At 44.9% G+C, this 25,990-nt stretch overlaps 2 protein-coding genes and 1 pseudogene across 2 annotated transcripts; 1 reads left to right on the forward strand and 2 right to left on the reverse strand.

Moving 5' to 3' along the window:
- Positions 1–389: 389 nt before the first annotated feature.
- On the forward strand, positions 390–1,584 carry LOC125535200 (pentatricopeptide repeat-containing protein At5g27110-like; annotated as a pseudogene).
- Positions 1,585–3,660: 2,076 nt separating this feature from the next.
- LOC147984074 (uncharacterized) lies at positions 3,661–4,928 on the reverse strand. The gene has a single exon (XM_087539676.1). The coding sequence runs from the start codon at positions 4,862–4,864 to the stop codon at positions 3,755–3,757; it is 1,110 nt and encodes a 369-aa protein (XP_087395802.1). The 5' UTR covers positions 4,865–4,928; the 3' UTR covers positions 3,661–3,754.
- A 12,105-nt stretch (positions 4,929–17,033) lies between these two features.
- On the reverse strand, positions 17,034–19,978 carry LOC125536018 (uncharacterized). The gene is made up of 5 exons (XM_048699098.2): positions 19,820–19,978; positions 19,626–19,723; positions 18,536–18,635; positions 17,816–17,998; positions 17,034–17,386 (listed from the first exon to the last, which is right to left on the reverse strand). Exons 1-5 carry the CDS (start codon positions 19,877–19,879, stop codon positions 17,264–17,266), a joined length of 564 nt encoding a protein of 187 aa, XP_048555055.1. The 5' UTR covers positions 19,880–19,978; the 3' UTR covers positions 17,034–17,263.
- Between the last annotated feature and the right edge of the window lie 6,012 nt (positions 19,979–25,990).

Genomic DNA, 25,990 nt, shown 5'->3' on the forward strand with positions numbered 1-25,990 from the left:
TTTTCTAAATGTGGCGAAAGAGCCAGGATGTCTCTGACAAAGTATATAAAATAGAAACGCCTAAACTATGACTAGCAACTATGTGGCGTATTGACAGGTGGGCCCTTGCATGCAGAGATTCTTTTGCAAAATATGATGCCACGCTCTCCACACAGTTATCGTCAGTCATGCCAGTTCAACAAAATACATACACAGAACCATGTTTTGTATTGTATGTGAATCCAGTTGAGGGACCGTATTTGGGGTACATTAAAATTAGGTACCAAAAGAGCATGAGTGATTTTTTCTCGTCAGGTAATGAGGCTCCGCGCTTGATTGAAACTTGGGTTGAAACTTTTGGAGCGACTTGCTTCTGGGCTGAGACCACGCGGTGCCGGAGGCTCCCGTCGATGCTCTTCTCGCCGTCACGCACGGTCTCAAACCGAGGCCACGGTTCCCTCCTCCTCCTTTGCCAGCTAAGGCTCCCGCTTCCCCTTCCGCCGCACATCGCCGCGGCTCTCACGCAGACGCCTCGCCCGTCTCACACGCGTCGCTGCTCCTCCGGCTGCACGCCGCTGTGCTCGTCGGCGGCCACCGCCACGGCGCGGTCCTCTCCGCTCAGCTGGTGCACGTGTATACTAGGCTCGGGCAGATCGAGCACACGCAGGCGTGCTCGATGGAATGCCCAGGAGGAACTCCTTCGCGTGGAACGCCGTGATCAAGGGCCTCGTCTACCCAGGCCGGTTCTCCGAGGCGCTGGAGACGTGCGGGGCGATGGTCAAAGATGATTCGGCTGCGGCGGATGGTTTCACGTACCCACCCGGCATCAAGGCGTGTGCCGCGCTCAGACTCCGAGCGGTTGAGCAGGGCCGGATGATAAGAGAGCATGTGGACTGTGGAGTGCAGGCAGGCGTTGCCCGTGCCGTGGCTATGCGACGCCCAATGTGTTTGTGCAGTGCACGCTCGTGGACATGTTTGCCAAGTGTGGGTGCTTGGGCGAGGCGAGGAGTGTGTTCGAGAGCATGCAGGAAAGGGATGTGGCAGCGTGGACCGCTATGATCGGAGGAGCCGTGCATGCAGGAGATTGGCTCGATGCGATGAGTTTGTTCGAGGGGATGAGATGGGAAGGATTCTTGGCTGATTCGGTGATCATCGCCACTGTCATCCTAGCATTTGGCAGGGTGAAAGAGTTAATTACGAGCTGGAACGGCGTTGCATGGATGCGCAGTACGTAAGATGTGGAGTTGCTGATGATAACTGTGTTTCCAATGCTCTCGTTGATATGTACTGCAAGTGTGGCTGTCTGGAGATGGCTAATCATCTGTTCCATTCCGTCGATTTCAAGGATGTTGTCTCTTGGGGTATTCGAAGAACGGAATGTATCATGTGAGTGTCAGTTTGTTTACTGAAATGGTTGCTTCAAGGTTAAAACCAAACTCTAATACCATGACAAGTATACTTCCGAGTCTTTCTGGCCTAAAATTATTCAGGCATGCAAAAGAGGTCCATGGCTTCTCCTTAAGACATGGACTTGACATGAGCAAGTTTCTGGGGAGCGCATCTATTGACTTCTAGAGTAGACACGGATTCATAAGAGAGGCATGAACTGTATTTGAGCAGATAATGTTGAGCTTGGGGGAGAGTATGTCATGTCAGAGAAACATCTACTGTCTTCAGCAAGCTCTTAGAAGATTTTCTTCATAGGAAACAATTCCATATCTGTGGATACAGGCGAGTAAAAGGTGAATTGGATAATAGTTAGTGCATTGTACTTCTTCTGTAGTCATTAGTGCATTACTGCATTTTGCCTACAGTCTTATGCACCTTTTTGCTACTAGTTATTATGTAATTATAACTGAATAAACAGAGACTGTGCTAATTTATTTAATGTTAGAACTTCGCACATCATTTTCTTTGACTGCAATCAGGCTTTATATGACATGCTGAATGTCTTCATTATGCAGTCCTGTTTTGTTGCGGGGCATATTTTTCCTGGATTGCTGAGTACCCTTGAATCCTTTTTGCTCCGTTAGCAACCTAATCTGTTCTAATGCAGATTTTCTTTGGTAATTACCAGGATTGTTTTCATGACTTCACCAAGTACTCTATTACTGTAATGTACAGCTGTTGGCATGATAAATCAGAAACAAAATGATACTTTTCAACTCAGGTGATTTCCAGAATTCCAGCGCAAACAGACTTCTTACTTCTGTACTTGTGCCGCGGGCAATTGCAATTCCCAATCTACTAGTCTGAAGTTCTTTTATGTGACACCCAAAGTGTTTTTTTTTTCTTATAGTATTCGGAAGAAACAGCAACACTCCAGTCCAAGTTTGACGTCCAGAACTCCAGATGTTGATGTTTGCAAAGAAAATATGGAGCTATGCATATTGGATTTTGAGGGAAAAGTCAGCAGCCCTTCCGGTAACTATCGGAAGTAACAAATGATCCTTTAAAACATCAGTTTTACCATGATTCTGAAGCTTGTTCACCACAGACGCGGCAAGTAGATCAGGTGACACATAGGCCAGGCATCTAAATGTAGTAGTCTCTCAGGGTTTAGCATACTACTCCAAAGCATGCTCATGCTTAAATCTCTTCACCGGTTGCTATCATACAGTAGCGACAATGTTTCCATCAAATAGTTCCAAAAGCAGAAAGAATAAAGTGGATTACGTAAAGCATTCAGATTTCTCTTCTGATTCAAGGTACGAATACATGCACAAGGATAATCAATCAGTGGAATTGTTGAGCCTAGGCAAAAGAGTGTGTCACTGCATGTCTACATCAGTTAGTGGATGCCCTATCTATCTGATTGTTGCTGCTGTCTGAAGTATGTGCAGAGGACAACAAGTTGGTCTACTATTACAGCTTTTGTTATATCCATTCTATCTATTTCCAGGAATCGGTGGGAGAAGAGGCTGCTAACTTACTGACTTTTATGCCCATGGCGGCGATGCACGCTGATGGTTCAGGTATGCCCGGTCTGACATACGTACTTCCCATCGTTACTTTTTCTTCTCAAAGCAAGAAACGTTGCTGTTTGATCATATTACTTGTTTCTGGACAGCTGTATCTTGTATGACGCCACTGTCGAAGAAGAGCTGCTGTGACTTTTCATCTCTTGAAAACCTTTCATGGATCAACTAGTGATGTCTCCCAGGACTAAGTAGACTAAAGCACTGTGTTTTTCCACTGTTGTTGTTTTTATTGCCCTTTGCTAATTAGTTCCTTATGGTGTATCGAAGAGAGAAATGAAAGCGAATGGGCATCGTTATCCTATCCAGGTCACATCTGCACACCAACTCCGAAAGTTCCAATGGCCGGTATGATTTTGGGCCGCCTGCCCTTCCTACAACGGTAAACATCTCCCACCACAGAATGGACTCAAAAAAAAAAAATCTCCCACCACTAGATCAGATAGTAAAATGACGGTGCAACAAAAACAGATTAAATGCATTTCTATGCCAGGGTCAGGTGGCAGGATAAATGACGGTACAACAAAAACAGATTAAATGCATATCTATGCCAGGGTCAGGTGACAGGCTGAATGACGGTGCAACAAAAACAGATTAAACGTTTGCAACTGAAGCCACTTACAGGAAAACGAAAGGTGTCATTTCATAATCTTATTTCTTGTTGCAAACAAAAGGGAATACACTTACCAAATCAGACGTGCACACATTATTAAAACATAGTAATACAAGGCAATAGAGTTATAGTAATTCAGTGAAAATATAAACATAGGAAGTGACTCATGACACAATTGAGCATTCTACATCCAAAATGCCACCGGATCTTGAAGGAACGGCTTCGTGGCTTCTTTAGGCACTTTGTAGTACTGCAGCCGACGGGTATTGCCAGTTGTCAGTTCTTTATCCTTGTTGAAGCTGAGAGAGAATGTGGTGAGACGATAGAAGCGACGACGACCGGGTAGCTGCGCACCATGAGCAACGTCGTCCTCATCCATTCGGTCCTGATCAGGGCTGACACACTGTACGAGGCAGAATTCGCTCTTGCCTCCCATGTAGACAAGGGTAGCACCAACATGCATATCACCTGGGCGCTCACTTAACAGATTCTCCTTGCAGAGCTTCACTACAGGGGGAGGGCACAGACCATCATCAGTGTCATAGATGGGCACTTGGCAGCTGTAAATTTGGCCAAGGGTGTCCGGTTCTTTGGAGAGCCCGACAAAGCAGTTGAGGCCCGGGTCAAAGTGAGCGCAGCCAGCAAAGGGCAGCTTCCAATTGCCAAGGAGTTTCCATGAACGTTTCTGGGTGTCAAAGGTGTAGGTGGCCTCGGCTGCGCCAGTCTTGGTGCTGAAGAGGAAGGTCCGTTCCTCAGGATGCAAAGAGTAGGAGGTGACGTGATCAACATAGAATGGCGGTTTCTCAGAGAGCTGTTTCCATGACCAACCCATGCTGCAAGACTGATCCTGCAACCGGGGGGAGAGCACCTCCGAGCAGAGCATCTCGAAGGAGCAGAAGCTCAGACAGAATAACTCGTTGCCGACAGGGAGGTAGTATATGGGAGGAATAGGACATAACTGCCCAGGGGCAAAGGTGACGCACTGCGAGCGAACGTCCAACATTGGGAAGTACCTCTCAGAGTCAGCTTCGGGATCTCTGGAAAACACCGCCAAAATCTTGGCGCCAAAGGCTGACGTGAAGTACGACACGAGAGGCGCCATTATGCGGCAGAAAGGCTGGGAAAAATGCACCGGGGCTGGATGGCCTGAGCCAGCAGTATGCTTCAACAAGTTTACCATGCGGATGCTGTATCCATGGCACCAGTCATCAAAGACAAGGTAAAGTCGCTCACGGCCACGCTTTGGCATCCTTGTGCCCCTTTGCTCGTCGCCTTCTTGTAACCGGGCGGACATGGTCTGACTTTTTTCCTGGATTATTACTCGTACTCGTACATCTGATTCCTTAGATTCGGCGTTGCCGTTGGCCCTTGATCCCTGTAATCAGATGTAAATCAATCAAGCACAACCAACATCATACAGCAAATCAACCCGACAAATCCAAGTATCCAGATCTGAATCGAGGGCGACTCACCAACGGAGCGGTTTTAGCAATTGATTGTGTTGGGAGACAATGGTAGGAGGCGGGCGGCGGCGGTGGGAGACAGACCTAAAATCCTCAACTCCTCAGCCTAGATTCTCGTTTAAAATTCTGGAGTCAGGATACGTTCGGGAGTACATTCTAGCCCATTAGGCTAGAATGTGGCTCGACTAGCCCTGGACTTTCAAGCTGAGAACGGAGGCCTGGACTAGGCCCGGTCGGGATGAGTTGGTATTGTCTGTACCAATAGAAAATAAATAACTATTACTCAAAAAATTATAAAAAAAATAACCAGAACATTATCAGAAACCCCTCTAGGAATCAAAATGAGATTACAATTCCCTCCTCGCGCAGAAGAGATGGTCAGTGCGGCGCTCTGGCCCCGGCGTTCCAGCGGCCACTCGTCCGGCGGTCCAGGCAGCATGTTGTTTCACCGAGGAGGCACAACTGGTAGGCGTCGACGGGCCGAGGGAAGGAGGAGCATCTCTGGCTCGAGCTCGAGGCGGAGGAGGTGAACGATGGGCGGTGGCGATCTTGCTCAAGGTGGAGTGGCTGGACGGCGGAAGACTGCGCTCTGTATCCCCACGTGCCAGTTCAATCACGGCGGGGGAAGGCGAGTGGCGGTTGTGGGGGCGGCCACGGGCGGACGAGGTGCACTAGTGGAGGGGAATGGAGACGAGGGATCGAAACGGTACGGGTTACTTGGCGGTGGCAGGAGGCAGTAATTTTTCTTAACTCCCGCTTCCAAGTTTTCAAGGAGCTCGGGTTTCCCAACTCCACGACTCCTCAGATTTTACACTACAAGTTTAGCTGGCTTCTCTTCTTCAAAACCAAGAGTTAGACCGTTCGGGGCAGCTCCACACCCGGAGTTGACGGGGTATGGAGTTGGAGGGCTACCGAACACGTCCAAAGTAGCGAAGGGATCGTTGGCTTATAATTATAATAAATGGACGAAACCCTAGCAAGTTCCCGGTAACCGGTGGTCCTTGTGGGTTGTCCATTAAGATTTTTTCTCGGCCCCAGCCCATTAACGAACGAAACGAAACCAGTCGAGCTGAGGAAGCAAGCGGATCCTATCTACTACTTCCTCCATTCCGAATTATTTGTTATGGGAATAGATGTATCTAGATGCATTTTAATGCTAGATACATCCATTTCTGCGACGAGTAATTTGGAACGGAGGGAGTATTTGGGGCTCGGATCATGGAATTCCCTATTCGCCGCTTACTGCAGCAAATAGTCGCCGCTTTGCGAGATTAAAAAAACGCAAAAAAAGATCCCACTAGGGATCGAAGCGACAACCTCCTGTAGAGGTACACGCCGCGGTAGCCACACCGACTGGCTCGTGGATGCATAAAATAAATAATGCTAAACTTAAAGAAACTAAAAGAGACGACAAAACTTAAAACCAATTTGCGGAAATTCCAAAAAACTTTTGTTCCTTCTACTAGTTCTTTCTGTTTTTTCTTCACAGTCCTATTCTGTTCTTTCTTCTTCTTTTTAAATATTTTCCCTTTTTCTTTTTAAGCTTTTCAAAAAGATCATATATGGTTCAGAATTTTCAAAAATGTTCTTTTTGTCAAAATTTGTTATTATTTCTGAAATAGTGTTCACATTTTCAAAATTTTGTTCACATTTTCGAAAAATGTTCCTGATTATTTATGTTTTCTTTATTTTTCCTTTTCTTTTTCTTCAAAAGAAATTCAAAATATTCAAAAAAATTGTATTTTTCTAAAATGTTCAGTTATCGAAAAAATGTTCTCAAAATTCAAAAATTGTTCTCGTTACACAAAAAAGTTCAAAACTTTCGAAATGCAGAAAATGTAGCGGATTTCATAAAATGTTCGCGCTTCCTAATTTGTTCAGGATTTTTCAAAATTGTTCTATATTTCAAAATTTGTTCTCAAGATTCAAAAAAAGTTTGTGCTTTAAAAAATTGTTCACGCTTCCATATTTGTTCAGGATTTTTAAAAAAAGTTCTCAATTGTTTGTTTTCAGAATTACTTTTTTGCGTAATCGTATGTTCAAAAAGTTGTTCACTACAGTAACTAATTCCGGTTTGACACAGCATACCTTGTGCTAAGTTATTTTCGATGTGGGTTGTTCCACTACAAACAATGCTAGTTAGGTGGAGTGGCTGGGAGCACGCTCTTCCAATCTGTCGGCGCCTTCCTCTGTTTTTGCTTTCTTTTGCTTTCAGATCTTCAACAGGCGCATAAAAGTTTCACGCGCTAAAATAGTTGTAGTGTGTCATTGTAGCATTTTTAATGCGTCGGATTAAATATTGATTTAGCAGATGTCCAAAAACACACGCCCAAAAAGACACCGTAGTGCAAATTATGAAGCGCGCACAATCCGGTACCCCAATTTTGCAGCTTCTGATAATGTCTTTTAGCGCGTGTCCAATCCTTTTTGCGCATGCACTATTTTATAGCTTCTGCTGGAGTTGTTTGGCGTTCAAAAAATTTGAATTTTAGCACGCGAAGCAGTTTTTGTGCGTCTGTTGGAGATACTCTTAAACGCCGGTTCGCAAACGGGTGCATGGAGCATGCACACCCTCCCGCTGGTGAGCTGGGCCAGCCCATTATGTTTTGTTTATTCTGTAAAAATATATTAAAAAATCGGCTGCCGGAGTCAAACTGGCGATGAATTCCTTCATCTCCAATGACGATAATCACTACCTCATCTAACATCAAGCGATTCATAATTTGTTTTTTTATTTCTTCTCTTCGGTCGCGGGAATCCTCTGGTTTTGGGAACTGGGAAGCTTCTTCCCAAACTGGTTTTTTTCCCAGTTCGTGGTCATTTCAAGGGTGATTTTTATTTCGATTTTCTTTTTTTGTTCTTTTAAAAAATTATTTTTTTAAATCGATGATTTCCAACTTTTGCGATTTTTATAAACAAATCTATGAAATTTTTCACAAAATTGATTAATTTTTTCAAAATAGGACGAAGTTTTTCCTAATTTGATGATTTTTTTTTCAAGTTTGATGAAGTTTTTTTCAAAATCGATGAAATTTTTTCAAATGTGTTGAATTTTTTTCAAACTTTTTCAAATCCGAGGACTTGATTTTCAAATTTTGGGAACTTCTTTCAAATCCGATGAAAAAAATTCAAATATGTGAACATTTTTCAAATTTCATCGAATTTGATAAAAGTTCATCAAATTTTAGAAAAGTTCATCAAAAAATGAAAAAAATCATCGATTTGAAAAGAGTCCACGAATTTGAAATGATTTCATCATATAAGTAAGAAAAAAGGCAAAAAACAAAAAATGGGAAAAAGGAAAAAAGAATCAAGAAAAACAAAAGGATAAAATGTAACTTATCGGATCTTCCCAAGGACGTGTTTGGTTGCCCGCATTTGGGCCAACCAGGCCCGCGGGGAAGAAACCGGCCTATTTGGTTGCCCGCGTCTCCTATTGTCCCTGCACCGAACGACGTTTAAAGCGCCTCCGAGCCAGGTCCGTGAGCTACGCTCAGATCTGCAGTTTCTTGCGAGTCAGGCCAAGCGGAGCCACAACGAGAGCATGTGGGTGAGCCCCTTGCACGAGAGGAGACGTGAGGGATGCGAGTTCTTTACATGCTTCTTCTTCCTCCTCCACTAACCTCATGCCTAATCTCCTTTCTTCCTTCTTCTCTCTAATCTACACAATGGTGCTTGGATTCGAGATAAGCTTCACACAAAAAAGATGCACATCGATGTTACAGTTCCATTCAGGCAATCAGTTCGTAGTTTCGTTGGCCGTAAATGTTTTATTTTGTGTTCATGTTTGAAGTTGTTTCAGACGAATTTTGTCAGATTCGTCGCCTACGATCGACCGTTTGGAATTTCCTTTGACCGACAACTTCATCATGCAGTTCCACACGATGTTGGTGTTGCAAGTTTTTTGTTTCGATGATCCTACTACATTGACGCCACTATTACGTGCACACTATATTTCTTCTCCTCTGTCCTCTGTCTCACAGCCCTCCTGTTCGTCCCTTTCGACTCTGACATTATTCCTTTTAGCCTCCTTGCCTGCATCCTACTGTATGCAATTCCAATGCATAACACACACATCTTATTAGCAGCAATTGCCTGTATTATTATTGGTCTACACACACATTTTTTATTGCAGACCTTTTTGCCGCGTATCACACACATCTTGTTATATTAAACGGTTTCTATTATCTTGGCTCAACGCAAACAGTTCATCCGAGTGAACTTTTTGCCCTCTATCGCACACATCTTGATTTGGCTGAACATTTTTTTTGTTCCGCCTAATCATAAATTGTTCATCCGAGTGAAGCGTATGCCGTATATCGCGCACACCTTCATCGGGCTGCCGTTTCTGTTCTTCTGCCTCATCGTAAACAGTTCATTAAACTGAACCGTATGCCCTACATCGCACACGCAACGAAATCTGAACCGTGTTTGATGCATCCGTCATCGCAAAAGTTTTGCACCTTTTTTGACGGTTTTTTACATCATCGCTTGCGATTATTGTATCGCACACAGTTTCGTCGAAGTGTCTCTGACCGTAGTGTCGCGTTAGCAGCATCCTGCAGTAGTATTATGACCGAAGTCATTTCACACACTTCGTTTTTATAAAGTTTTTTGACAATAAATGACCACGATTTGTCCCTCTTCTAGCCTACGCATGACCAAACTAGCCGGGCGGGAAGCTTGCGCGGTAAACTGCGCGGTTGCGCGGGAACAAGCTCACCAATGACACATTTGGCGCCTCTTCGAGCCCATGCGTGGTCAAACGAAAAGCGTGCGGTGTTCTCAAGCGTGCACTCGAATCCTCCGCTATGAATGCTGTGACAAGACGTGACGATTACAGGCCGGCCGACCCCCATTTATTATAGTGACCATTTAACTCTTGTGTCTCTTCAACTTTCGATCGCCCCCACCATTGCAAGAAGCACACCCACCATGATAAATTCTTAGAGGGTATCCTGCGCTGCTCCAATGGCGCTCCGAGCGGATGCCGATGACGAGCAGCAGTTCACCATACATGCCATGGTGGACACCCACAGAAGGTTCATGGAGCTCTTGGTGGTGTACACCAACAACCCGGTCTTGGTGGAGCACTCCATCCACATTATGGAGTTGTTGCTTACTGAGGAGAAGTACAAGGTGGTCGGGTTCGACCTCGAGTACACCCGCGCTCGTGTCGGGTCTCGTCCCAAGGTCGTCATCGCCTAGATATGCATGCGTAATCACGTCCTCGTCTACCACTACTGCCTGGCCACAAGGCCTTACGAGCGTTTCGCCAGGTTTGTCAACATCCCCCACTACATGTTCGCTACGGTGGACATCACCAACGATGTAAAGGTGCTCAAGAATTCAGGCATCGCCCGCCAGAATCTTATCGACATTCAGAGCCAATGCAAGATCTAGGGTAGCAACGAGCATGAGAAGGACTCACTGGTTCACCTCACCGAGGCCATCATTGATCCCTACTATAAAGACATGAAGGATTTCTGCAACAAGGACAAGCGTGCCTAGCACTCGGCCTGGATGGAGAAACTCGACATAGCTCACGTCGTGTACGCGGCCAAGGAGGCGTACACGAGCTACGAGATGTACATGCGGATCATTCACATGAGGAAGTTCCTCCTTCCCCAAAACGGCCAGGGATCCAGACGGAAGCAGAGCAATGGCAAGTGTCGTCGTAACAAGTAGATGATTAGATCCTCGTTTCTCCTTGTTTAGTATGCATGTGTGGAAATGTTATGTGTGTAGTCACTTGTGTAATTTTATGCTTAATTTGGTTATGCAATGCTGTCTTTTTAAGTGTATATATTGATACTCTGTAGACAGAGCAAATCACATCACACACGGACTAAACGATGGAACCCGTCGGTGATGATTTCATCAATCACTGACAATTGTATACCAGCAATCGTTTGCTCATAAGACACGCGGCTTGTTAACAGGAACCGTCTGTGTTGTTGTCAGTCTTTCAACACATTTCCGATTACAGACCTGTTTGCCACGTATCACACACATCTTGTTAAGTTGAACCGTTTATGTTCTCTTCCCTTATCGAAAATAGTTCATTCGAGTGAACCGTATGCCGTATATCACACACATCTTGATCTGGCTGACCATTTTGTTTCTTTCCCTAATAGCAAACACTTCAGCAGAGCGAACTGCATGTCGTATACCGCACACACATTGATATGGTTGCCCGTTTCTGTTGTTCTGTCTAATCGCAAGAAGTTCGTATGGATAAACCGTATGCCTAGCATCACGCACGCAACTAAAATCTAAACCGTGTTTGATGTATCCGCTATCGCAAACGTTTTGCATCTTTTTTAACGGTTTTATTACATCACCGTTTGCGATTAATGCATTGCACACAGTTTTGTCAAAGGGTCTCTGATCGTTGTGTCGCGTTAGTAGCATCCTGCAGTAGCGACCCCTTTATCGCGTTGGGTGCAAGTGTTTAATTGTTTGTGCAGATGCATATATTGGAGACTTCCGTGTATCTCCTACTAGATTGATACTTTGGTTCTCAAAAATAAAGGAAATACTTATCTCTACTTTGTTGCATCACCCTTTCCTCTTTAAGGGAAAATCAACGCAAGTTCAAGAAGTAGCAGGGTTTTGGAGCAATATCATTAAGCACTTGAGCAACAAGATCATTAAGCAACACCTCACCCCTTTTAATAGTATTGACTTTTCTATGGACTCAATGTGATCTTGGATCACTTCAACAAAATGAAGAGTCTTTAGCTTTTTGCCAATCCATTTCCTTAGCATTTTGAGGGGTCCACATATCTCTAGTCCTTGCCATGCCAATCACTGAACATTCTGAAATGTTTATTTTGAATAGACATAGAGATATATGTTGTTATGAATTATCAAAACCACCCGGGATTAGTTGCACTTTCACGTTCCTTACACGTCCGGGGTTTATGGGCCCCCCTTGACAGTTCACTTTGAATAAAACTCTTTCAGCAAGACCCAACTTTGGTTTTAACATTTGCCTAATAACAACTAAAATTTGTATAGGGAGTAATTAGCCCAAGGAGTCTTAATCTACAACCCGCGCTAATGCTCCTCATGAGTGTTGGTCCAAACTAGGCGATGTCCGGCGCCCTCTGGGCAACCAGTGTCTCGGCTAACCCGACGTATGGCCCATCCTGTGTCCCCTGAGAACGAGATACGTGCGACTCCTATCAGGATTTTTCGATACATCGGACGGTCTTGCTGGTTTTGTTTTATCATTCTCGAAATGTCTTGTGCACCGGGACTTCGAGCTTTATCGGGTTATCTCGAGATGAAGGTTTTTCCTCCGCGGACCATGAGAATTTATAATGGACTAAGTTGGGATACCCCTGCAGGGTTTAATCTTTTCGAGAGCCGTGCTCGCGGTTATGGGACTTGGAGATTTATAATATTCGGTTGTAGAAAACTTGACACTAAATCCAATTAAAATACACCAACTGCGTGTGTAACCATGATCGTCTCTTTTTGATAAAATTCGGGAAGAGAATACGGTGAAGTTATGTTTGAAACATAAGTAGTCCAAGATCACTCTTTGATCATGTTAATTTTCGACCGACATGCGTATTCACTTGTCTTATTCTTGTACTCGTAAGTTAGCCACGTATACATGCTTAGTGTTTGTTGCACCCTCACCACTTAACCATGCCACTCCCATAAGCTTTGTTAGTTTTGAAACTGTGGGTAATGAGATTGTTGAGTCCCTGTGCCTCACAGATTACTATAAACACAGCTGCAGATACCTCTGAGACAAACACAGGTGAAGCGCCCAGAGCTCCAGTGGAAGTATGCCGAGGATCGTGGGCGTACGTACGTCTCATTTCCGGACGACCACTAGTCGTGTCTTGGTCGGATAGATCTCAGGATTTGTAGCATGGGTGGTCTCTTCTCGTTTGTTTTCGTCCGTAGCCAGACCCTGTCTTCATTTGATGAATGTATGAATGTTTTAATTACATGTTGTAGACATGTGGTGAATGTAAACCTATATCTCGTACTCTCATATCTTCAGTAAATGATATGTGCGAAGCTATAACCATCCTACGACGGTCTAGTATGCGCTTATGCCCCTAAGTCGTGTCTCGACACATGTGGAATATAGTCGCATACCCTGTTCAAGAATTCATCCGATTAACCAGTTAACTTGCCGATTAATCCCTACTCGTAGGGTCATCAAGTAGCCGATAAACTGATAAATCATCCGATTAATTGATTAAATTGCCGATTAACTTGCCGATTAGCCTATTAATCCCTTACTCGCCAGCCAACCGAGCAGTTACCAGTTAACGATTTCCTCAACAATGGTCGCATATCGGGTGTTACAGATCTCTATGAAGTTTTATTAATGTACTTATTTCCAGATTTGTACACATAAGTGACTTGTTACAGTGAAACTAGATTCGTCGGCTCTATCCCTTTTGATGGACAACAAAGGCATAAACACACTTGATGTTAGCATAACGGCTCCAGATTATGTGACGTTAGTATAAGATACAGTTCATGTTGAAGCATACGATCACAATGATGTATGCTGCTGGGCATGATAACTTATCTTTGGAAATAATCATATGGTTGTCTCTTATGGCTTAATCTTCTCATATGAAATGTCTCAGCATTTTGCTTTTGCTTGGAGTATATACATTTCTGAAAAAACTGCCATTCTTTTTTTTCATTTTGCAGTGGAAGTTTGTCCAACACGCATATGCGTGTCTTGTTGCGCTTTTCCAACCGTGGCTGCAAATCCAGTTTTGTGTCTGTTGTTACATGATTGATCATGGGTGTTATATCACACATGAATTGCAGTATAATATGCCTATTCCGATCTACATACATGATAAGAGCATGGTTAATAGTTTAGCCAGTTGCTGGCTATATGGTCTTGCCACATTATCTATAGTCAAGCTTATAGCCGGCAGATATAATAGTTGCATATAAATATGTGCTAGTTTTTAGATACATGACCCACCTCACTCTCTCACAACATGCTTAGGAACGTGTGTTGCAGCCGGCTGTTAATCAGCAGCAGTATTGTATTTTTTCCCTAATGTTTGCTAAAATTGTCTCCCCGGGTAAGACTAGCCACAATGGGTAGTAACATAGAGTAGTAGCATGCCTCATGTTACTACTCTATGTTACTACCTCTATAGTGAGGAGTAACATATGTGTGGTAACATGCAACACTTCATTTATTAGGCTATAGCATCTTGCCTTGATACGTGTGATGTTACTCATACTACTAGTAACTACCTATGTTACCACATGTCTCTTTTTTTTCATTTATTGCTTGCCACATCATTTATTTTATCTAAATATGTGTGATGTTACTACCTGTGTTACTTGAGAGTCATTAGGGTTAATTAAAGAATTGTCGCTTGCTTAGGGGTCAAGTAAACCTTACTTGGGAGTCAAGTAAACCTCTCTATATAAAAAGAGGAGATATATCAATCTAATCAAGTAAGAATTAAAAAGGAAATCCCTTCCTTCTTGCCCGGTCATGGGCAAAAGACCCCCCCCCCCCAGCCGGCCCTCTCGCGCCCTCCTTCTAGCAGCGCCATAACAATTTGGTATCAGTTAGCTTCGGTTTGATCATGTCTTCACCGCCGCCCAACCCGTCTCTTCTGCTGTCGACCACCACGACCGTTGCCCCGCTCCTGCCCGCGCCGGGATCCTCCATCTCGCCCGCCCCCGCCGTCCTCACCCCGGAGGAGATGTCTGGGGAGCTGCGGGACCTAACCCAGGCGGTCAAGGAGATCCACCTGTTCTTGGTCGGGTCCTACGGGCCGCACCCGGCTACGCCGTCCATCGCTGACACCGTGCTGCCGTGGTAGTCGCTACACCAGGCGGCCTCCGCCGCGCTCACCGGGCCGCTGTAGCTGCCATCCACCGCCCCGCCCTGGCTGCAATGGCAGCCGCCGCTCCTGGCGGCCTCCGCCGTGCCCGGCGCTCCGCCGCAGCAGCCGTTGCCACTGCCCCAGGGCGTCCTCGCCGGGCCGCTGCATCTGCCATCCACCGCCACCACCGCCCTGGCTACAGTGGCAGCTGCCGCTCCTGGCGGCCTCCGCCACGCCCGGTGCTCCGCTGCAGCAGCCACCGCCGGTCAGTTTCGGCCCCGCATCGACCGCGCCGGCGGGAGTCCCGATCCACCAGATCAAGTTCTTGTCGTCGCCATTATCGCTTCCCCAGGGCATCCCCATCCAACAGATCAAGTTCCCGCCGTCGCCGTCACCGCTTCCGGCTTGGATCACTACCCGCCACGTGTCGGCGGCAGTGAGGCTGCAGGCTGCAGCGCGCGGCCTCCTAGCGCGTCGGCGTGTGCGGGAGATGCATGGTCTGCAGCTGCCGCTCCTCCCAGCTGCGCTTCGCTGCGCAAAGGACCTCGATCTCGTCCGCTACGTCGGGGATCTTGGGCATGCTCTTTTCCCCGCAGGCAACGACCTCAAAGTCCGCGACATCGGCGGTTGGGGGGCGTACCCCTCCTCGTCATTCTCCATCGCAAGCCCTCCCTGTGCGCTGCAGACCAACAGTCGTCCGACGGGGAGAAGGCAGGGTGTCACCGACAGGAGCGCACCGCGTAGCATCACTGCATTCCGCTGGCCGCCGTGAGGGCGCCTCTGCTGGTCGCTCTTGCGACCACTTCCAGGTGGCCATACACATGCACTCCTTTTGTCCATATGGTGTCCATGGGATCCAGGTAGTTGTACACGTGCACATCCGACGTACGGATGATGTCCACTTTTTGTTAAGGGGTCCAAAATAAAGCGTCCCAGTCCATTTCAGGTTGAGAGTAATAAAACAAGCCGAGATGTAAAAGGCTTGTTTTTAGGTGTTAGGTTTGTATTGCGTCGAGTCATGGTTATAAGTTGGTTAGGCTGCAGCTCGAGGACAAGCTGCATGTCCAAGTGGGATGTAGTGTTAGAGTACGTAATGGACCTGGGCTGGCAGTATAGCCCGTTAGTCTTAGGGTTAATTAGAGAAGGGTCGCTTACTTAGGGGTCAAGTAAACCTTACTTGAGAGTCAAGTAAACCTCTTTATATAAAAAGAGAAAATGTATCAATCTAATCATGTAAGAATTAAGAAGAAAATTAATTTCATCTTGCCAAAGCCCCCGGCCGGCCCTCTCACACCCTCCATCTAGCAGCGCCATGACAGACATGGCCATAATTCTCAAGAGTCACAGAAGAAAAAAAACCTGTACAATCAATCTTGACACCGCAGTCACAAGGAACACCTTCCGAGTTCCGAGTACAGTAATACCGAGGCAGAGGGTGCGTAAGCAAGATGGTGGTCCAGCATACCAGAAGCTCATTTCGGTGGATGACAACTGGGGAGACGGCTGGGAGCCTGAGATGGCGAGGAGGCGCCGTCGACATCATTGAACTCTATGCCCAGCCTCGTCTGGCTTCAAGGAGGTCGACCAAGGATGGCGGGAAAGATTAGCCGGCACGTCTATATCAATGCCTATACTGTTTCCGTTCTTCTAAAAAAGGGAATTTTTGCGCCTAGCTATTTTGATAGACTTCATGAGGGAATGTAATATGCTGGCACCACTGATTTAAAAAAAAATTGCAGGAGAGAAGAAATATGAATGCTACTGCAACACCAAATCAGTTTCATTAGATTAGATTTGTCATAAAATAAGTGTGGCAGTTTTGAACTGGGATTAGCTCAAAACCGCGACACTTATTATGGATCAGAGGTACTCCCTCCATCCCATAATATAAGAACGTTTTTGACACTAGTGTAGTGTTAAAAACGTTCTTATATTTTGGGACAGAGGGAGTAGTATATATTGGATATTGTAAAATAAACACATTTTTTCTATACACTTGTCAAACCTCATAAGGTCTGACATAGGACAAATCTAGAACTTCATGCCACAAAAGTTTTTTATCTGGAAAGTGTATAACTTCATAGCCGAAAATGCTTTGTCGATGAGCTCCGGAAGATCTTTTCCAGACCAGTTTATTCCAAAAAGATTTAGCAGCTAATCAGAGTAAAAGCACTTCATTTCCAGGCACTGTTCCAAAGTAGGAAAGCCATATAAGATCTCTACAATACATCTGCGGTACACATTGCAGCTGCAAAATACAATGCACAGGTGCCTCATGTAAAACATGACGGCTGTACCAGAATTACACCCACAGGGAAAGCAAAACGGATATCCAGACAAGCAAACAAGCGCCACCGTGCGGAAGAGCTACCCTTTGAGATGAAACTAATCATCATCCTTGTAGGGGTATTCCTCTGGGACTTGCTTGGTGAGCTTCACCCGCATCTCGTAGGCGTCGTCCCCACGAAGCATGTCGCGGACCCATGTAACCTCCGTCTTCATGGAAACCTGCACCGCCACGTCAATTAAACTTGATCAGTGAATGGTAAATGACTTCTGAAACTGGTAGGATCACAGCTCTGGGAACACAATTCTATAATTATCACATAAGCTGGGTAATAGACTGTTTCACTCAAACACTTCAACTAGCAGAAGTTATGTATAATACTCCATACTGTAGCAGGTACGCCACTGGTGGTGCCATGCAACAGTGGGTTACAGAGATTCAGCATGATATATCTGGATATCAAGAACATGCAATTCTCAAGTGGAAATGGTATGCATTATTATGCAAGTTGATTTACTCTTTTGATGCCAGTTTCATAGAATCGAATAGCATGAGGTCAGAGATCCCAGCTCCATTTTATAGATTTATTTATTCTTAAACTGTTTGACAAAAGAAAATTATAAAATATATAGCAGGAAAAGAAGGCGAACCATTTCCAGTGCTCCCCTGATAACTCCACTCAATACATTGCAATACTGAAGGCCTTGGCAAGTATCAGGAAGTTCAACAAAATCTACAAGTGGGTTGTCCTCCAATACAAAGCTGCAAGTTGTACCCTCAGCATCCCAATTGGTTACAGTCGCAGTCACACCCAGGAACATTTTGAACCCAAGCTGGTTTGGAAAGGAAAAAAAGGGAGATTGTCAGAGCATAAAGCCATAAGATAGATATGCAGAAGGGGTGACCAGCTAGGGGATGAGTTTGATTGTTCTAGGAAGCAAACAAGTGTTGAACAACTTGAAAATATGGTAGTGTCTTGGGCCTTCAATTAATGAACAAGTTGAGGTATATAAAAAGAAATGAGCTTAATGCACTACATACAAAATCTGCAGAAGAAAGAGAAGGCATGGAATGTCCCTGAGTGGTGCATGGCTACTGTAGCAGTAAAGAATGCTATCAATGGACAGAACATAGCTAAGTGTCTGCATCTCAAAAAATTGAAACCACTGTTATACAGTAGTAAAAACTGCTACACTGTCGACTTCTGCTAAAGAAACGACTAAAGAAAACTATGTACCCCCTTTCTGGCCTCTCAAAGCATTTTGTCCTACAAGTCTAGAAAATATGGATACAGGTAAATAACTTGAAATATATGCATGCATTATCTTTGTGCTAATCTCAACCAAAGAATGAGAAGTTTAGCAAAGGACCTTTGCTATAGTATCAGCAGTCTCCTTGAAGTCAGCACAGTTTGATACATTTGACTTGGCTAAGAATTCATCGACCAACCGAGTTCCAATATTGTAACCCCTGAAAATTAAAGAAGATATATAACACGTAAGAAAGATTTCCCAAGCAAAGTTAAATAGCGCAATCCTAGTGATAGCCGCCAGCAAGATTGAGAATTAATTCACTAAACCATAGTAGGAGACATATTGAGAATTCATATGTGATTCACCTCCCAAGCATGGTTTATATGGTGGTAAAGCGACCTAAAGCGAGCAACACCCGCTCTGACGCTTAAGTGACGCCTAAGCGCCTAAAGCGGGCATATTTTTAAGGCGCTGCCAGGCGCCTTACCGCTTAAGTGATGCTTAAGCGTCTGAAGCAGGATGCGTTATAAACAAGGTTCTGAAGCAAAGTTAAAATACAGCAAACGCAGTAATAACTGCTAGCAAGCCTTGAGAGTTAATTCACCACATAAGCTATAAACCAGCAACCATAGTAGGAAACATATTAATAATTCAAATGTGATTCACTTTCATGTCTCGCCGTCCCTCTTTCCTCTACAAGTGATGCATGGTTATCATTCTTAAGTGTGCTAGATCCATGCTCCTTGATTCAGTACAAAAAAATGAACCACGTTTGGAGAGCTGGAGTCATAGCAATTGGACATATCTCCTTCGCCCATTGAACAATGGAACGTAAATGATCTGTTGCCACACCAACAATGACAACACCAGGAGTTGTATATAATCCGGGTTGTGTAAATCTCTTCAATTGAGAAGTTGATACAAGATCACTAAATTAACACAATCTTCTGTTCACACACAGACTACACAAACATTAGTCAATTATTAGGGTGAGAAGTGCATAGCTACATCTATTTGGATTCTCATTCTCAGGATATTGCAGCTAGCTCACTGTTAAACCCTCACACGTGATCCCTAGGTAAAATAACAGCAAATTCCCAGATTCCCACTTCTAGATCTGATCCCTCAAATGGACACCATCAGACATCAGCAGTTCCCCAATTTGCCTAGAAACTTAGAGGCAGATGAAGTAAGAAAACGGGCGTACATCTGATCGAGCTGCTTGTTGACCTCCTCGACCTCTTCGAGATCCGTGAGCAGCTGCCGCACGATGGCGCCGTACGTGAGCGTGAAGAGCTCGGCGTTCTGCAGAACAACACAACCAGATCAGCGCGGGGTGCAGATGTACGGGCGGCCCGGGGGGGGGGGGGGGGGGGGGGGGGCTGTGGTTTGGAAGCTTACTACGCGCTCGACGCTGGCGAAGAGGGCGTCGCCGGACTTGGGGGTCGTGAGAGGCGGCATCGCCGAGATCGGGGCCGGTGGCGGGCGAGAGGGATCAGACAGAGGAGAGAACCACTTGCAGAGTCGCCGGTCTCGAGTAGTTGGGTTATAGGCCAGTTTGGGCTTATACTTTTTTGTTTTGCGGTGAAAGCTTGGGCTTGGGCTTGCCAACTGTAGTCCATTGGCCCCTAAAAGAGTAGAACGGCCCATTCTTTCCCACTAAAAAAAATGAACTGAGGTTCCCTTTTAAAGCAACAATGATCTTTCCCTTAATATTTAAAAAAATGCGATTTTGCGGAATATAAGCAAATGTATACAGATAGAGGGAACTAAAACTAGCAAACAATAAAATTCCTAGATGAAACCAAAAGTTACATCGATACCTCTCTTATCGTTATATGTCTAGTTTCATCTTCCGCGTACTAATGTCCCACAAGCTTCTAGTGAGAAATCCGTATGACCAAATCTATCTACAAAAGATGCATGAACTTCAAAGGCATTGAAGTGACTTTTGAATCTTGGCTGATCAAGGATTTGATCGATTTGTTTTTTTTCCTTCCCTACGCATAGCTTTGATTTTATATGACTTCGGGTCAATGATGAACTTGGCCTTAGAATACTTCTTCATGATGTTTTTTCTTAATGGTTCTCAATCCCTTGTGGATGATCGATGAGCTTTGATGGTGCTTGCCAGCGGTGGAGGCCAAGGCGAGGTATTCATGGGGGGCAAGAAAGGCGATATCTTGACTTGAATCCCCCTGTCCCTCGTGACCATCATCTGGTGAAATCTGTGTATCTCCTTGTGAATTCCATTTCAATTCTCTAGAAATATCCAGCGGGAACCTGGGACTTTTCAGAATCTAGAAATATCCACGAACCTCGATGACACCGGAGAGGAACAATATGTCCAATATAGCGAAATTATGCCGCTCTGATCCCACGAGGTTGACTGACAAAACTCACCTAACACTCCTTGCATGTGGATGATTCCCTGTTGAATCCACCATTGGCCAAGTGACAAGCCCAAACCGAATGCACCACCAACGACACCGTGCTCACGAAATCGCTGCCTGCTCTTTATCAACCACACCGTTGCTAACCCGATGCTCCCATCATAAGACTCAACTCCAAGGCAATGCTTCCAACGAAGTAATGACACTAAGGGGAACCACTGTTACACATGGTTTTCAGCGAGAGAGATGTCAGATCCACTCGATGGTGTTGGGGAACGTAGTAATTTCAAAAAAAAAAAAAATCCTACGCACACGCAAGATCATGGTGATGCATAGCAACAAGAGGGGAGAGTGTGTCCACGTACCCTCGTAGACCGAAAGCGGAAGCGTTAGCACAACGCGGTTGATGTATTCGTACGTCTTCACGATCCGACCGATCAAGTACCGAACGTACGGCACCTCCGAGTTCAGCACACGTTCAGCCCGATGACTGAAGGAAATATGCCCTAGAGGCAATAATAAAGTTATTATTTATTTCCTTATATCATGATAAAAGTTTATTATTCATGCTAGAATTGTATTAACCGGAAACATAATACATGTGTGAATATATAGACAAACAGAGTGTCACTAGTATGCCTCTACTAGACTAGCTTGTTAATCAAAGATGGTTATGTTTCCTAACCATGGACAAAGAGTTGTCATTTGATTAACAGGATCACATCATTAGTTGAATGATCTGATTGACATGACCCATTCCATTAGCTTAGCACCCGATCGTTTAGTATGTTGCTATTGCTTTCTTCATGACTTATACATGTTCCTATGACTATGAGATTATGCACCTCCCGTTTGCCAGAGGAACACTTTGTGTGCTACCAAACGTCACAACGTAACTGGGTGATTATAAAGGAGCTCTACAGGTGTCTCCAAAGGTACATGTTGGGTTGGCGTATTTCGAGATTAGGATTTGTCACTCCGATTGTCGGAGAGGTATCTCTGGGCCCTCTCGGTAATGCACATCACTTAAGCCTTGCAAGCATTGCAACTAATGAGTTAGTTGCGGGATGATGTATTACAGAACGAGTAAAGAGACTTGCCGGTAACGAGATTGAACTAGATATAGGATACCGACGATCGAATCTCGGGCAAGTAACATACCGATGACAAAGGGAACAACGTATGTTGTTATGCGGTCTGACCGATAAAAGATCTTCGTAGAATATGTAGGAGCCAATATGAGCATCCAGGTTCCGCTATTGGTTATTGACCGGAGACGTGTCTCGGTCATGTCTACATTGTTCTCGAACCCGTAGGGTCCGCACGCTTAAGGTTACGATGACAGTTATATTATGAGTTTAAGCATTTTGATGTACCGAAGGTTGTTCGGAGTCCCGGATGTGATCACGGACATGACGAGGAGTCTCGAAATGGTCGAGACATAAAGATTGATATATTGGAAGCCTATGTTTGAATATCGGAAGTGTTCCGGGTGAAATCGGGATTTTACCGAAGTACCGGGAGGTTACCGGAACCCCCCGGGAGCTATATGGGCCTAAGTGGACCTTAGTGGAAAAGAGAAAGGGGCAGCCCAAGATGGGCCGTGCGCCCCTCCCCTCCCTTGGTCCGAATAGTACAAGGAGAGGGGGCCGGCCCCCCTCTCTCTTTTCCCCCTCCGCGAATCCTATTCCAACTAGGATTGGGGGGGGGGGAATCCTACTCCCAGAGGGAGTAGGACTCCTCCTGGCGCGCCTCTCCTAGGCCGGCCGCACCCCCCCCCTTGAGCCTTTATATACGGAGGCAGGGGCGCCCCAGAGAGACACAAGTTGATCCACGTGATCATATTCTTAGCCGTGTGCGGTGCCCCCTTCCACCATAGTCCTCGATAATATTGTAGCGGTGCTTAGGCGAAGCCCTGCTGCAGTAGTACATCAAGATCGTCACCACGCCGTCGTGCTGACGGAACTCTTCCCCGACACTTTGCTGGATCGGAGTCCGGGGATCGTCATCGAGCTGAACGTGTGCTAGAACTCGGAGGTGCCGTAGTTTCGGTGCTTGATCGGTCGGGCCGTGGAGACGTACGACTACATCAACCAAACGCTTCCGTTGTCGATCTACAAGGGTACGTAGATCACACTCTCCCCCTCTCGTTGCTATGCATCACCATGATCTTGCGTGAGCGTAGGAAATTTTTTGAAATTACTACGAAACCCATCAGTGGCATCCGAGCCTAGGTTTTATATGTTGATGTTATATGCACGAGTAGAACACAGGTGAGTTGTGGGCGATATAATTCATACTGCTTACCAGCATGTCATACTTTGGTTCGGCGGTATTGTTGGACGAAGCGGCCCGGACCGACATTACGCGTACGCTTACGCGAGACCGGTTCTCCCGACGTGCTCTGCACATAGGTGGCTTGCGGGTGACAGTTTCTCCAACTTTAGTTGAACCAAGTGTGGCTACGCCCGGTCCTTGCGAAGGTTAAAACAACACCAAATTGACAAACTATCGTTGTGGTTTTGATGCGCAGGTAAGATTGGTTCTTGCTTAAGCCCGTAGCAGCCACGTAAAACATGCAACAACAAAGTAGAGGACGTCTAACTTGTTTTTGCAGGGCATGTTGTGATGTGATATGGTCAAGACATGATGCTAAATTTTATTGTATGAGATGATCATGTTTTGTAACCGAGTTATCGGCAACTGGCAGGAGCCATATGGTTGTCGCTTTATTGTATGCAATGCAATCGCGCTGTAATGCTTTACTTTATCACTAAGCGGTAGCGATAGTCGTGGAATCATAAGATTGGCGAGACGACAACGATGCTACGATGGAGATCAAGGTGTCGCGCCGGTGACGATGGTCATCATGACGGTGCTTCGAAGATGGAGATCACAAGCACAAGATGATGATGGCCATATCATATCACTTATATTGATTGCATGTGATGTTTATCTTTTATGCATCTTATCTTGCTTTGATTGACGGTAGCATTATAAGATGATCTCTCACTAAATTATCAAGAAGTGTTCTCCCTGAGTATGCACCGTTGTGAAAGTTCTTCATGCTGAGACACCACGTGATGATCGGGTGTGATAGGCTCTATGTTCAAATACAACGGGTGCAAAACAGTTGCACACACGGAATACTCAGGTTATACTTGACGAGCCAAGCATATACAGATATGGCCTCGGAACACGGAGATCGAAAGGTCGAGCGTGAATCATATAGTAGATATGATCAACATAGTGATGTTCACCAATGAAACTACTCCATCTCACGTGATGATCGGACATGGTTTAGTTTATTTGGATCACGTAATCACTTAGAGGATTAGAGGGATATCTATCTAAGTGGGAGTTCTTTAAGTAATATGATTAATTGAACCTAAATTTATCATGAACTTAGTACCTGATAGTATCTTGCTTGTTTATGTATGATTGTAGATAAATGGCCCGTGTTGTTGTTCCGTTGAATTTTAATGCGTTCCTTGAGAAAGCAAAGTTGAGAGATGATGGTAGCAATTACATGGACTGGGTCCGTAACTTGTGGATTATCCTCATTGCCGCACAGAAGAATTACGTCCTGGAAGCACCGCTGGGTGCCAGGCCTGCTGCTGGAGCAACACCAGATGTTGTGAACGTCTGGCAGAGCAAAGCTGATGACTACTCGATAGTTAAGTGTGACATGCTTTACGGCTTAGAACCGAGACTTCAACGACGTTTTGAACGTCATGGAGCATATGAGATGTTCCAGGAGTTGAAGTTAATATTTCAAGCAAATCCCCGGATTGAGAGATATGAAGTCTCCAATAAGTTCTATAGCTACAATATGGAGGAGAACAGTTCTGTCAGTGAGCATATACTCAAAATGTCTGGGTATAATAATCACTTGATTCAAATGGGAGTTAATCTTCCAGATGATTGCGTCATTGACATAATTCTCCAATCACTGCCACCAAGCTACAAGAGCTTCGTGATGAACTATAATATGCAAGGGATGAATAAGACTATTCCCGAGCTCTTCGCAATGCTGAAAGCTGTGGAGGTAGAAATCAAAAAGGAGCATCAAGTGTTGATGGTCAACAAAACCACTAGTTTCAAGAAAAAGGGCAAAGGGAAGAAGAAGGGGAACTTCAAGAAGAACAGCAAGCAAGTCGCTGCTCAAGAGAAGAAACCCAAGTCTGGACCTAAGCCTGAAACTGAGTGCTTCTAATGCAAGCAGACTGGTCACTGGAAGCAGAACTGCCCCAAGTATTTGGCGGATAAGAAGGATGGCAAGGTGAACAAAGGTATATGTGATATATATGTTATTGATGTGTACCTTAGTAATGCTCACAGTAGTACCTGGGTATTTGATACTGGTTCTATTGCTAATATTTGCAACTCGAAACAGGGACTACGGATTAAGCGAAGATTGGCTAAGGACGAGGTAACGATGCGCGTGGGAAACGGTTCCAAAGTCGATGTGATCGCAGTCGGCACGCTACCTCTACATCTACCTTCGGGATTAATATTAGACCTAAATAATTATTATTTGGTGCCAGCGTTAAGCATGAACATTATATCTGGATCTTGTTTGATGCGAGACGGTTATTCATTTAAATCAGAGAATAATGGTTGTTCTATTTATATGAGTAATATCGTTTATGGTCATGCACCCTTGAAGAGTGGTCTATTCTTATTAAATCTCGATAGTAGTAACACACATATTCATAATATTGAAACCAAAAGATGCAGAGTTGATAATGATAGTGCAACTTATTTGTGGCACTGCCGTTTAGGTCATATCGGTGTAAAGCGCATGAAGAAACTCCATACTGATGGACTTTTGGAACCACTTGATTATGAATCACTTGGTACTTGCGAACCGTGCCTCATGGGCAAGATGACTAAAACACCGTTCTCCGGTACTATGGAGAGAGCAACAGATTTGTTGGAAATCATACATACAGATGTATGTGGTCCGATGAATATTGAGGCTCGTGGCGGATATCGTTATTTTCTCACCTTCACAGATGACTTAAGCAGATATAGGTATATCTACTTAATGAAACATAAGTCTGAGACATTTGAAAAGTTCAAAGAATTTCAGAGTGAAGTCGAAAATCATCGTAACAAGAAAATCAAGTTTCTACGATCTGATCGTGGAGGAGAATATTTGAGTTACGAGTTTGGT

This window comes from Triticum urartu, chromosome 2A (genome assembly GCF_056163025.1).
Source record: "Triticum urartu cultivar PI428250 chromosome 2A, HENAU_Tu73, whole genome shotgun sequence".
Lineage (NCBI taxonomy): Eukaryota > Viridiplantae > Streptophyta > Magnoliopsida > Poales > Poaceae > Triticum > Triticum urartu.